The sequence below is a fragment of the Haliotis rubra genome, unplaced genomic scaffold, assembly GCF_003918875.1.
Source record: "Haliotis rubra isolate DU_JTF1 unplaced genomic scaffold, ASM391887v1 Scf129, whole genome shotgun sequence".
Taxonomy (NCBI): Eukaryota; Metazoa; Mollusca; class Gastropoda; order Lepetellida; family Haliotidae; genus Haliotis; species Haliotis rubra.
Window position 1 is genome coordinate 1640879 of NW_025765214.1, and position 14657 is coordinate 1655535.

Sequence of the window (14657 nt, forward strand, 5' to 3'; positions counted from 1 at the left end):
AGGCTTGACAAGTTTCAATATTACTTACACAGATGTTGCTCAATTAAGGGTATTTAACAACAAACTGCATTCCAACAAAACAACTGCTGTTGCTTTTCCTACTGGGATGCCATATACTGCCCCAGGGCCTCAATTCATGTACAACTTGGTAAGCTATCTAGCCAGTTTCATGGCTTACAGCTGATTCAGTCTGCTGACAATGGTGGTGAACAAAGTCGTTGATTTTTCTGAAAGAATACAACCAATCCCACAACAACCAGTGATGCAGAACTTTGGCTATATTTGTCTCTGTAAGCTCAATTCCACATTGCACTTGTGGAATGTTCCAAGTCACATGACTAAATTAAACAAACTAATAATAATACCTTAAATCAATAATAATAATAATATCTATTGTTGCCTGTGATAAGAATGGTTGCACACTGAACAGATAATAAAACGAGAGTAATTGACTCAAAACTACCAGTTCCAGGGGTGTTTCAGTAATTTAAGAACTATTTTGTCCATTGATGTCAGGATGCAGGCAATTAGGTGGACCAGCCTGTCAGTTAACACTGTTCCAGGAGTGTCAGTTAATGGCACCACCAATTTAATAATGCACAAATAAAACAAAAGGAAAATAGTCTTACAATGAGCATCCTAGAAAAGGTAAACACCACGTGTCTTCATGCTTAAACTAAAATATTCAGGGCAAAACTATACTTTATAGGAGTAGAGCAACATTTTCACCATAAGCTAAACCTGTGTCTGTCTGTGGTTGAGCTAGGACAGACAAGGTCAGAACCGGCTCCTTCACCTGCCCATTAGGCCAGCTGTGTCCTGGTGAATGTGGGTTACTGGGCTGACTGCATCGATATTCTGCATCACCTGATGTTCACTTGTCCCTCTCATACAAGAAAGTAGACTTAGTTTGAGCCTCTTGAATATCATCTGATTCCCCAAACTTTCTTTTTCTTTTACCCTAACTTTCAATTTCTTTGTCAGTGTCAAATTTCTTTCATTATATTGAACATTTACAAGTGCAGTTAACTAAACATGCTTAAGAAAAGATATATTTATTCAATATAAGGCCTGACAGTCAAATGTGTAGAAAGATGTAATGTATAAGAAAAAGCTTGGATCTTTTTTAGTAGAAATGCATTTTATTTTATTTAGGGGGAGTGCTTCCTGGGAAGGTACTATATTACCATTTATTACCTACGAGGGCGAAAATATCGGGTTCATATTTGTCATACTATGCCCTAGGGCGAAATATCACTTGTGACGTCATGAACAAAGCTATGACATCATGTTTCTTCTATGATGTTGCATTCTACATGCGGCTACGCCGGGTAGCCCATAAGTCTCTGTTTGAAAGTAGATTTGGGTTTATTTTCCTCAATTTGACGACTTCGGTAATAAACAAAATATTATATTCATGCCCATATCATACTATGTTTACCCCACTCAAGCCTATCGCTATCGCTCGTAAATGCCAAAATTTAGGCACTCGTGTCGTAAACATAGTATGACATGGGCACTCATATAATAATCCTCTATATATGTTACTATATGACTACAATCAATATTGTTTTACCTGTTTCATTAGATTATCAAAATAAATCTAAGGGTTTATCAGTGCAAACAGTGGAAAGGTGATCATGTCTTCATGAAATAGGATTAGTCTACATAAAACATACAAAGTCACCACTGAATCTGAGTCAGCTGAAACTAATGACAGTGGCACTATATTTGCAGGTGCATGATGCAGAGATAAGTGATATTGTGAACATGACTTATTCCAACCAAAAACTGAATATAAATGTCAGAATCAATTCTGTCTGGGAAAATATATTATCATATTAGGTTTCACTCTTCATTCCTAGTCAGCCTGTGGTTACATGGTGTGTGCTGGATGCACATGTATTCTGTGCATATACTTTGAGGGTGGTGGGGTAGCCTTGTGGTTAAAGCATCTGCTCGTCACGCTGAAGACTCGGGTTCGATTCTCCACATGGGTAAAATGTGTGAAGCCCATTTCTGGTGTTCCCCGCTGTGATATTGCTTGAATATTGCTAAAAGTGGCGTAAAACCATACTTCTTTCACTCACTCAGTCACTCACTATTATCGACAGGGAGACTATATAAGGGAGAGTGGTCACTCCTTGGAAAGCCCCTTAGCGTATGCCTCGGCTCGTCACGTGACCAGTGTAGCCAATATGGCGGCAGCGTAGTTTTTAAGATTGAGCCCGGTTTATTTTCAACAGCTGATTACATACGCTGAGTGTTGTGACAACTGAAAACCTACATGTAGAAGATAAGTTACCTATTCTGTCACTTCATTTTAAGTCAAATAATTGTTATTAGTGTCAGTATTAGTACAGTAGATTTGTAGTAAAGTTTCAAGTCGGCATGTTGTAGCTCACTGGTTTCAATTCTCAGTACACAGCGAAGAAAGACTAAATTATATCGCTAAAAACTTCTTTCACATATTCGTTTAAGTTTTAGAAGGGAAATATACCTTTAGTTGAAAGGTGTTTGCAAGTAATAGTGATAGTTTTATAACTAAAATTTTTTTATTAGGGTGTATTTGAGGTGTGTGAAAAATATGACATATCGCCGATCTGCCATTGAAATACTACAGGGTGTTGTTTGAGTGTTTCTAGTTATTGTTCTAAAACATCTTTCACATACACCTTCAATTTTTATGAGGGGAATATACCATCAGGTGAAAGGTGTTTGCAAGTAATAGTGATAGTTTTATAATTAATTTTTTTTTGTTGGGGTGTATTTGAGGTGTGTGAAAAATATGACATATCGCCGATCTGTTCTGATCCGCCATTGATGCTTGTGATGCTTGAGTGTTATAGTTCTAAAACTTCTTTCTTTCTTGTTGATCTTAGTATGTGACAAAACTGGAAAGGTGTTTACAACGCTTTGTGATAGTTCTAAACTTTCTGTTTTTGAGGGGGGGGTGACAGTGTCAGTTAACATTCTGTCAATGCCCATGCCATTCCACACATGCAATAAGATATCAGAATTAGTTACTAATGTAAAAAAATGTCCCAAAGTAGTTTTTAAAAAAAAGGACTGCTGATGTTAACACATGTGTTCTACCGATAGTTTTGCGTTCTTTAACATGTTTGGGGAGGGATGGCCGTGGTGTATCATTTATGCTTTCATTCATTCACATATGTATTTCTTTCTTTTGTTCTTTTTCTTTATTTCTTTCATTCATTCACATAAAAAATTCTTGCTCTTAATTCATTCATTCATTCATTGTAAAATTCAGACTGATACAATACACTGGCTGAAGTACTGTTAAACGCAGCCGAAGTTGCGCTGGGAACGAACCAAGTCACTGTGTGCGTTGGAGCATGATGAGGCACACGTTAATTAGTACAAATGGTAAAGAAAGCAAGCGAGTGGCCTATCCCTGTTGTAGATTATCCCTGCTAACGCTAAAGAGCTTGATAATCGTTTACTAAATATCGACTGATTGTTGATAAATTTCGGCGAAGCAACTTTATGCAAGAATGCAATATATGTCCTAAAGAAATGAATATATTTCTCCTCACTGGTGAGTAGTTGCATGTTTTTGCATGGATTATTGACAAAAACACATCCTGAACATACTTTAGAAGCAGACCATGAATAAAGTCCTAAATTTGTATGTTGTGTGAAAAACTTAAACTTTTTCCATCACAGAAGTTAATGTGGGATATTAAAGATAACACAATTATTATTATTATCATTGATAATTTTTCCTATTTTCAATATTTACGATTGCTGACCATTTTAGCGAGCCCTAATTCAAGTGGTTTGTTCACTAACAGTTACTGAGCCCCCAAAATAATACTACTAACTGAAGGCCCCAAATGTGACTACTGACTTGTTAAAACCCCCCATGAAGACCCTCATGGATACACAGTGATTATTCCATGTGTATGTCATACAGCTGTTGGTAGGGACGGCTGGTGACACATTGTGTCTCAGGTTGATGAGGATGCACTAACACATTACTATAGTTAGTTAATTAACGATCTCTAAAGTGTAATTTTTGGAGTCTCACATAGCATGATAATGGTGCTGTCCACAGTTTACTCTCATTCTGCCTACATCTCAGTAAATACAGACACAATACAGACAGAATGAGATGTAGGCAGAATGAGAGCACACCCTGTCCACAAACTGTCACGTACTGAATTCTCTCAATGAGTTTAAAAAGAGGTTCTTGTATTGGGATTTGCCAGTTTGAAATGAGGACACATACTGTAAAGTGTTACAGTTTATGATCACTTCTTTGAGAGGCATTCAGAAGTTGGAGGACAGCCTCCGTGGTGTAGTGGTTAGAGTGTCCGCCCGGAGAGCGGAAGGTCGCGGGTTCGATCCCTGACCGCGTCATACCAAAAGACGTTAAAATATGGTACTTGTTGGTCCCTGCCTGGCTCTCGGCATTAATGGGTACAAGGACTGGTCGGCTCGGAGTCAGTATAATGTGTCTGAGTGGGGTATTCATGCTTCACTGCGGCATGGTATCTCAGTGGGCTAGCACTATAAAACCAGCTTCAGTCTGGGCTAGTACAAGCAGTCGCACCTACACATACACATGCATGCACGTCGTCATATGAGCGAAATATTCTTCAGCGCGACGTTAAACCCAATTTCACCTCACCTCAGAAGTTGGAGCAGTAAGGAAGGATAATAACAATATATGGATGAACAACTTCTTTATTGCTGTGAGAGCGACATTTCGGTGTAGGTTCTAACACTGTTATCACTCGTTTGTTAATAATGGTGTTAGAACCTACACCGAAATGTCACTCACAGCAATAAAGAAGTTGTTCATCCATATATTGTTATCCTTCCTTAGGTTATGATCAGTCCAAAAGTCTGTGATGTTATTAGGGGTAATGTTGAATCATATGACAAGACCTTATGTGAAACAGAATGCAAAATTAATTGTTGTTGTCACTGACCTCCTTGTCTCTTCTTCTCCAAGAGTGAGGTAATATTGTAATCACTACCTTGCAGTTGTCATGGTAATATACTCAATAAATGTTTTTGTACTTTACACACCCAAACTAAGCAATTCAGTTTGTCTGACTTTACTTGCATTGACATCCTTCTTTAACACATCTGAACTATTTAGTTATAATTGATTCCTTGCTCTGCTGTGGCTAAACAGAGCCTACATTTCTAATGAAGTATTCAATTTAGAAAAATAAAATAATGTAGTGACATGTTTTTATCCAGATTATTATTGAACTTGGACATTCTTTGTTTTGCCTCCTAAAATATCCAGTTATTGCATAAGCAGTTAGTGTACATCTAAAATCAATAATATTTAATCATGTACATTCCACCTCGCTTGAGGAAATAAACAATCTATACACGTGTAAAAACAAAAAAATCTGACATTTTAAAAACCCCAACTTATTTGTGTCTCTATCTCATTTAAATACTTTGTTATGTATATTTAGTAACAGATGTTATTTGTGATTAGTTTGAGGTTTTAAAAATTCAAGTGACTGAGAGAGAGCTCCGAGCCTCTTTGAAGATATTCAACCGTGGCAATATTCTGCAGCCAGGAGAAACCATTGCAAATTTATATAGCTACCAATGTTACTCACAAATTATACATTGTAACCTAAGTGCAAGACGTTGATTCAGACATTTTTAGTGCTCAAGACTTAAACCACTGAATACCGCCACTCAGCATATATACAGTTGACATTAGTTTCACATTAAACATAACTTGGTTAGTTGCTCTACCTCAATGAATTATGCAAGCACCGTATCCGTGATTAAGCAAGTAATACTTCTGTTTCAGAGAGAGGTATGGACGTGACAATGTCATTCTAACGGACATCAACAAGGCTCCCAAAAATATTCTCAAAAGCGGTAAGTTTGCATGATAAGTCCCCCTTGATGGGGAGAGTTTCCCCATTTCTTCTTGTTTATACCATATTCTACCATAGTTACGTTAATTATAATTGAAAGAAATGTTGTGAAAAATAGACGTCATTCAGTTTGCATGTGAGGGAAATCCTTAGATAAGTTACTGATTCAAGAATATTGTTCTGTAACTATGGTTCTAAAACTATTGTTTTGCATCTATTGTTCTATAACTATTGTTTTGCATCTATTGTTCTGTAACTAATGTGCTTGTGTTGTTCTGCATCTATTGCCCTGCAAATATTATTCTGTAACTATTGTTCTGTAACTATTGTTCTCAAATTATTGTTTTGGCAGGACCATTCCTCTTTGCCGATGTCCTGAACCTCAAGAGTCTTCGGGAGATTGTTGTGAACTACGAGGTGGATTGGCTGGTTCACTTCGGGGCCCTGCTGAGCGCCATCGGGGAGCAGAATGTGCCCCTGGCTATGCAAGTCAACATTGAGGGCCTCCACAATGTCCTCGAGGTCTCCAAACAATACAGGCTCAAACTGTTCATTCCAAGCACAATTGGTAAGATTTGGATCCGACATTTAGCATGTCGTGTGGAGAATTAATCTTCCCTGACCATATCCCAATTTTCAGTTTAGCTCAGTTGTAATTAATAAGTAAATTTTAATTATAGTCTTGGTAATTGAGAAACTATTCATATTGTGTACCAATGTATTTTATGCAAAACCGTGAGATTTGTTTGTTTATTGTTTAATTGTGCACTGAGACTGCAGTCATAGAGCTGGAATATTGCTGTCGGTAAATAATTCCGTCTATACCAGACAGTCTTGTTACTGACATCATCAGTATCAATATACACAACTGATATACGATGACCTGCGTCAACCAAGTCAGCAAGCCTGCACACCAGATCACGTTGATCGCCTTTATGAGAAAGAAGAGTTTCTGAAGACCACTTGTAACTTGTATTTTCATGAGAGCCAAACCATTCGGAACTGCAGTTTCTACCAATGTATGGCATCAGTTTTGTCACAATCCATGTGTAACTGTTTCAGACTGCAGTTGTTTGTATGACTTTCAATTCTGTCAGAGACTTTAAGACTACTATTGTTATTAAAGGTGCATTTGGCCCCGACTCCCCACGGAACCCGACCCCTGATCTCACCATCCAACGTCCACGGACTATCTACGGAGTATCCAAGGTGCATGCGGAGCTGATGGGAGAGGTAAGCTCCAGTTCTCATACACGCACATAATGAAATAATAACATCAAACTGTCTTCACCAGTCTCATCAAAATCAAATATGATACTTCAGTGTAATAACTGCCTCTACAGAAGGACCAAGAACATAATTAATTGTTACAAATGTCCCAAAATGTTATTTGATGTTTCTGTGTGGTGTTGAAATTGAGGTGGACCCTTAAGTCCATAACACAGTCAGTGTTTGGTTGTGTGAATTACACTTGTCAATGAAGTAATTGATTAAGTTTCTCTCAGCTGTTACATGTGTTACATACAACTTCAGATGAAATAGTTTCAGTCCAAGATGTTACATAATGTGGCTTGAGACTCTGTTTGAGATAAAAACAATTTATACTTCATATAGCTCAAGCAATATATGAAATTTATCTTCAGTAATAAATCTTTCACTTTCTACAATATTTACAAAGTTATTAAGTGTGTATTTCCCAAATCAGCTGCAAGTTTTAACTTACTACATCAGAAATTAGTGGTACATAGTCTCAGATTTACAGGGATAGGGAATTCAACATACTTTTCTACATGTGACAGGGATCTAAAATGCTTATAATAAAAGGAGTAAGATATACTGTTGATAGAACTACACTGTGATCGTTGAAGGTTGCCATTGCATCATTACAGTTACTGCTACAGTCCCTGAATAACGCATCCTAAAAATGAACCTTTTAATTTTAGGTCTAATACAAGTACGCCTTGGCATGCTTGTTAATTTTGAACATTGTTTCTGTGTAGTATTACAACCAGAGGTTTGGCCTGGACTTCCGCAGTCTCCGATTCCCTGGAGTTATCTCGGCTGACACCAAGCCAGGCGGTGGCACCACGGGTATGACTGTCTTTATGCTTGCTGTTATATGTTAATACTTGCCGTTATATGTTAATTCTTCCTGTTATATGTTATATGCCTGATATATTAACCGTTTTGCTTTAATGGTTTAGAATTATGTGGTTAATATGTCTATCCTATCCTGCACGGTTAAAAATTACTGAATAACCATTTTAAAACTTGTCCTAGGAAGGATCAAAGTCACCCTGAACATTTTTAAATTATGATAAAAGGGAGACAACTAGTTAGGAAACGGAATATAACTGAACAATGCTTTTTTTGTAAAGTGTAGTGTATGGTTTTTAATAGCAAAATTATTCATGGCAGATTATGCAGTGGAGATATTCCACGATGCCCTGAAGACCGGGCACCACCGCTGTTTCCTGGGACCAGACACCCGACTCCCAATGATGTACATCGATGACACCCTCCGGTCAACGGTCAACTTCATGGAGGTGACCAGTGAGAAGCTGTCCATGCGGACTTACAACGTGACGCCATGAGCTTCACGCCAAGGGAGATTGCAGAAGAAGTGAGAAAATACGTCCCTGAGTTGGAAGTCACCTACTCCCCAGATGAGAGGCAGGCTATTGGTTAGTATGCATGGCTTCTAGAGATAGTGAGTTGGTAGTTGTGTTCCGATGATCGAAAAATCGTCAAAAATCGATCGTAAAAAGGATTAAAAATAATTATTGATTGTGAAAAACATATTTTCCATTTTTCTGTTTTAGTATAACACACTTGAATGAAGTAAACTAACCATTAAATTTGACCAATATTCATGAACAAACTTGTGTTTAACAGCGTAAAGCTATGTGCATTGTAAAATTTAACCACTTTTATTTTTTAATTACAATTCAAGTGTATTTCTTGCATGTGCATTTCATTGACGGTATTAATTATAAAAATCATTAATTAGAAAAAAACTGGGGAAAAACCCTTAAAGTTTGTGATTACATTAAAAATGTATATATTTTGATTATAATCGATAATCATTCACCACAAGTCCTCCAATAATCGATAGTGGATTTGATTTCTGATTCCCAACACTATGAGTTGGGCAGTCAGTTGTTTAGTAGTGCCTTCCACGCCTTCTTCACAGACAATAGTGTGAGAGAGGGTGGGGAGGCAGTGTATTGGTAGGTACATGTATTGCCTTGCAGTTAGGGAGTTGGGTATCATTGGAAAGTTAGAAAGTCATGCACAAGTACAATTCCGATTATGGATGCAATTCTATTTGGGTCCAGTGGAAATACATCAATGATTATATTATTAAAAGCCAAAGCTAACACCATGAAATGCTATTGATAGTTTTAATGTAAACTTATAACCACTTCAGATATACTTTCAAAAAATTTCAAATAGGAGGTACCTTCCTGTCATTCTTCAGAAACAAAGTAATGACGGTGTTGAGGTTGATACCATGTGGAATACATTTTTGTGTGTGTTTTAGCTGATTCCTGGCCCCAAGTTTTGGATGACACCAACGCTCGCCAGGACTGGGGATGGAGCCATCAATATGACCTGGAGTCAATGTGCCGTGTGATGTTCGAGAAGCTCATCCCACAATACAACCAAGTGGATGATGCTAAATACGCAGAAACAGAGACAGAGACAGTGAAAAGAGAGGCCCTTTAAGTTGTTTGTTGGAGTTGTCTCCCCTGCAGAGTGGAGTTATCTCCCTTTGTCATGTGGGGCTGCCGAGTTTCAGTGCTTGTTCTTTGGAGGAAGTACGTGTGACCAACTGGTGGAAGATTGTGTGTTTCTTGTGGAATCTTGTGTGTGTTTCTGTGGAATCTCACAAATACAAGTTCTGAAGCACACAGCATTGCAAGACATTTTCAGGAAAAACCTGAGTGTGCTGGAAGCAGCTGATGGGTATTCCAAGTAGATAGATAAATGAATGTGCAATTATATATGTACATTCACATTCAATTTTGACATAATAGTTTTACTGTTGTGATGGGACTTTAATTGTATTGTAATATATGAATAGTTGAAGCTGAATATTTTATTTTTTGCAAATAATTATTTTAACAAAGGAATCTCTAATGCTGAATCTATGTTACAAAAGGGTACTTTTTAAATATGTTTTATGATAGTCCATATTTTACTCATAGATTTATTGGTTTTTATGCCTGTTTGTTTCACACTAAAGTTGTAACCTGTCTCTCTGTTATTTGTTCAGATTACTTTAAGCTTAAGTGTGTGGGTTTTTTGTTTTATTGTATGAGTTTTCTGATTATTTATGTGTTTATGTCAGGTAATTTCTTTCCAGCCATTGAAGTGACATGACTGTTATTACACTTGTGTGCTTTAGCAAAAGGGATGTATTTATATACACAGATACAAATTCCGGAGCAGTGTCAGCTTTGTGGTGGGAGGGGATTAATGGTGCATTTGGTATTATTCCAACAATATCACACTTGTAGTTAATGTGGAGCTGTGGTCACTTATGAAGGTTTATGTGTTATACAATAGTGTGACATAAAGGGAGACAACTACTACATATTACTTTAAGATTTTTATCAATGTGACAATACTTCTGTTGTTATTTTATGATTCTCAAGGTACAATGAGAACTTTTAAACTGGCAATTGACAATTCTATTTTATCCATGACAACTGACTAATGAGGTTTAGAATACATTTGTATGTTGATGTGGAGCAGTATGTAGAAGATTTTAACAGAAACAACATTTATATCTTCCTGAGGTAAGGAAGTTCACTATAAAACTCCAGTTACCCCTTGCCAGACAAGGCTTTAACTTGGTCATAGGGCCAACAGTGTCTGTTTAGATGTCCATCTGTTATCCCTCCTACTGGAGAATATCATTCTGTCTCTGATATCACACATTTTAGTTTATAAAAATGGCGACACTCAGTCAAGATGATCTGATCAAATTTATAATCAATGAAACATTTCACATTCCATGACACACAGTCATGCAGTTTACCGGTATGTGGATTGCAGCACAACATTTGAGCACTTAGAATCAGGATTAAAATCATCAGTAAAAGTGAGTGAGTTTAATTTTACGCCGCTTTATCAATATTCCAGCAATATCACGGCGGTATACACCAGAAATGGGCTTCACATATTGTACCCATGTGGGGAATCGAACCCGGGTCATCAACGTGACAAGTAAATACTTTAACCAGTAGGCTACCCCACTGCCCCTTTAAAAAATTAAATGCTTTGGAAAATATATGTTGATGGCCAGTTGGTGTGCACATATATTGCTGTAACAGCTGAAATCTGCATGACAATTGCCATGTTGTTTACAAACATGTCAATTTCATCATGCAATTTTGATTGGACAATATGTACACTTGTTTTTCCATCCAATATGGGACTCAGAAATTCAAGCACAGTTTGGCAAGTTTGGACTTCACAGTCAGTGAACCCCCTTGCCTTTGGAAGATACATAATGTTGAGTAAGAGTAACTTTAATGTTTGTAAGTTTCAATTTTACCCATTTACAATTTTAAATAGGTCACTTTTTAACACAGAAGGTTAGGAATATTATTTTCTTGGTGTTGTATTATGCCATCTCAAAGCCATATATACCTGTATCATGTGGTGGATTAGTTGTACAATCAATTCCACACCAGTTGTTGTTGACATGATATATACACTGTATTTGTTTGTGTATCCTGTGCACCGTTCATTGTCAAATACAAGTTTTTGGTAATACTGCCATGTTATATATATAATGTCCGGTCACCATCTAATTTCAGGGTAACATACAGGATATAGCAAACTTGATCAATGAAATCTGATAGTTGAGATAAAACATTCTGAGACAAGATTATGTTCTTCAAAGTTTGATCTCACTGCAGATATTTTCTGTACTTATGAATTTGATTCAGTGGAAATCAGAAGTTTGCGATAAAGAGTTATCAGACAAGACTATTTTGTGTACGTTTGGATCTATGCTAGTGTTTTAAGTATATGTGAATTTGAAATAAGATTATTTTCTGAAGTAATTAATATCCTTTGGTTAGTCAATTACATGAAAATCAGATCTTTGTTTTCTCTACTGCTAAGCAAAGTGGTGGCAAGAACAAAGATCACATTTTAATGGGATTGATGCAAAATATGATTTTGAGTTTCCATGTTCGTTAGGTTTATCTTTTATTCTATTATATAAATTTTTGGGTAAGGGGGTTCTACATTTTCCTTGTTTTTGTCACAAAAAGGATGTATGTAATAATTGTATGTGTACATGTTTTTGAACAAAATATACATGTTTAAGCCATACATATCACTCCACACTGATTCTCTGAGGAGAAGTACAAGGTATATGTCATAATGCTCAATGTGGATTGTTATTATTCTATTTTTCTATTTAATGGAGGATTAAGAAGTCTCACATTGTTTGGTTGATTTCAAACTAAAGTAGGATGTATTTTTGAGATCTCAATATGAAATACATGTATATTTAACCATTGAATTCCCGGTGATTAGTGGAAAAACAACGAATCTTAACATGTACTTCAGCAATGTTGCAGCCAGTTGTGACTTACTGATGTACTGTGTGATAAGCTACTGCTTGCGTCTCAGTTACATGATGTATTCAACACTAATGATATGATATACATGGAAGATATATGTTATTTGCTGATTTTGCACAACTGAGGCAAATGAAGTGTCCATTTGATCAGTACAGGTTGGGAGGGAATTCTTTTAGAACAATCTCTTGTTTCCCAGCTGTATCCAACAAATCATGTATTGACTGAGCACCAAACTATCTATTCATTTTCACTATTAACACATAGAAATGTGACATTTGAATTAAATTTCCACAAAACAATATATTCATATTTTTTTTCAAAATAGCCAAGGAAGTATTAATTTAGGGAATATTTCTGAATAAATTTCATTTAAAACGTTTTCCTCCTTCCTGTAAAGACATACAATGGTTGGATGATATTGGCATTGTGGGTAGGATGACAGGCTGTCAACAAAGACAATAAAAAGAATCTCACCTCTTAAGGCCAGAATAGGTTGCTGAGGACCTATTCTAACCCCACATTTGGTTTAAACATATTTTTATTCATGAAAATGAATTGGGATTGGTGAACAAGCTTTTTACATTTACTTTTTCTCCTGGGGATAATGTACCGTGCATCATTGGTGTCAGTTCAACAGTGACTTCAAAAAGCTTTGTTGTTACAAATATATTTATAATCTGTATGATCTTTTCATGAATATTGACCAATATATATCTTGTAGAGTGTACAAGAATTTGGCTTGAGTATGCATATGTTTGACAGGGTAGTGACATATATGAACCTGTGAACTAATCAAGCCTATCATGTTTATTCTCTTTCGTTTGCTTTAGTTATTTTACATATGAAGTTGACAGAAAAATATGAAGGTGAGAATTAAATATAAAGCTGACAATTTTTTAAAGGTTGACTGTTTCTGAGTAGATGTTATCTCGGGATCCTGTCAACAAGACACTTTACAGCTTTATGAATTCCCCATCAATACTGTCTACAGACTGATGACTTCTGGGGCTACTTTACAAGCAGACAAAGCCTATCAAAACAGTTGTTCTCTACAAATTCTGGGGTACATATTTGAATCTGTATACAAACATTTACATTTACTAGCAACACCACTGTTTCCTTGCTTTAAGCAAGGATGGAAAACAGCACCTAAGAATTGGACTTTCTGTTAATATTTTTATTATTATTATGATTTCTATTTAGCAAAGATTTGTTTCTTTTTTGTTCATTAATTGTGGGTTCATTTGGAAATGGATTTTATTCTGACCATCTACATATTATTTTGAGCCATGAATAGTTTGAACCAACTTATAAGAAATGAAAAGCTTTAGATTTCATGTATCGGATCTCATTAAATGTTATGTTTTACTCTAATGATTTGATACCTGTTTCCAGAGAAAGAAACCGAGTGACATTTTTAGAGAGAGAAATGAAGTGACATATTTTACTCTGATTTGAAACCTCCCTGCAGAAGGCGGTATGGAAAGAGATCTTATGCTGTTTGTGTATCTTACACAGCCAAACATTTATGAACTGTTTTGCTCTTCATCATTGACACAGAACCAATCTATGTGATATTGATGATTTATTTCTTTTAAGCTGGTGTTTACTTGATGCTTTATCTATGGGAACACATATTTTTCTGTCCATTTAGACAATATCATGTTTGGTGATTATGGAAATAAAGAATAGCAAACTGCTATGTTGTATGTTTGTGTTAGAAGACTGGTATGACCGCACCCCATCAGAAGCTTCGGTCTGCAATGTGTCGTGAAAGAAGTATTTTACAGGCGCTTCATAAGCTTAGTCTTCGCCTACCATTGACGCACATACAAATTCAGATAAACAAAATAATGACAATTACATGTATATAGCGAGAATGCCAGGAACATCGGAAAGCATCTCTATAAGAGGTTGTCCACTGAAAGGTGTCTTTTAGAGAAAATTCACTGTATTTTCAAGTTTGTTTTGCGATAATATTTTGTGGACGTGTCGGCGATTAGGGGATCGTACCTCCCGTATTGCCGTAACATAACGTTATGATGATCGAAGCGCTTGGTAAATAGTTGACATTAGGACAGTGGAGGACTGCAAAACAATATGAACGGGGAAACATTATACAGCATAAGGGACTGAGGGAAGGATCGGAGGCTCCATGTTGGTGTTA

At 36.4% G+C, this 14657-nt stretch overlaps 1 protein-coding gene across 1 annotated transcript in view; it reads left to right on the forward strand.

Annotated features, from left to right (window-relative positions):
* The window catches only part of LOC124266930 (L-threonine 3-dehydrogenase, mitochondrial-like), a 31847-nt gene extending 17657 nt beyond the window's left edge, over positions 1-14190 (forward strand). Inside the window, 7 exon segments of the mRNA XM_046701779.1 lie at positions 5813-5883; positions 6235-6450; positions 7009-7115; positions 7883-7973; positions 8301-8465; positions 8468-8566; positions 9427-14190. Coding sequence (XP_046557735.1) covers positions 5813-5883; positions 6235-6450; positions 7009-7115; positions 7883-7973; positions 8301-8465; positions 8468-8566; positions 9427-9611 — 934 coding nt within the window. The 3' untranslated portion in view covers positions 9612-14190.
* Positions 14191-14657: the final 467 nt, after the last annotated feature.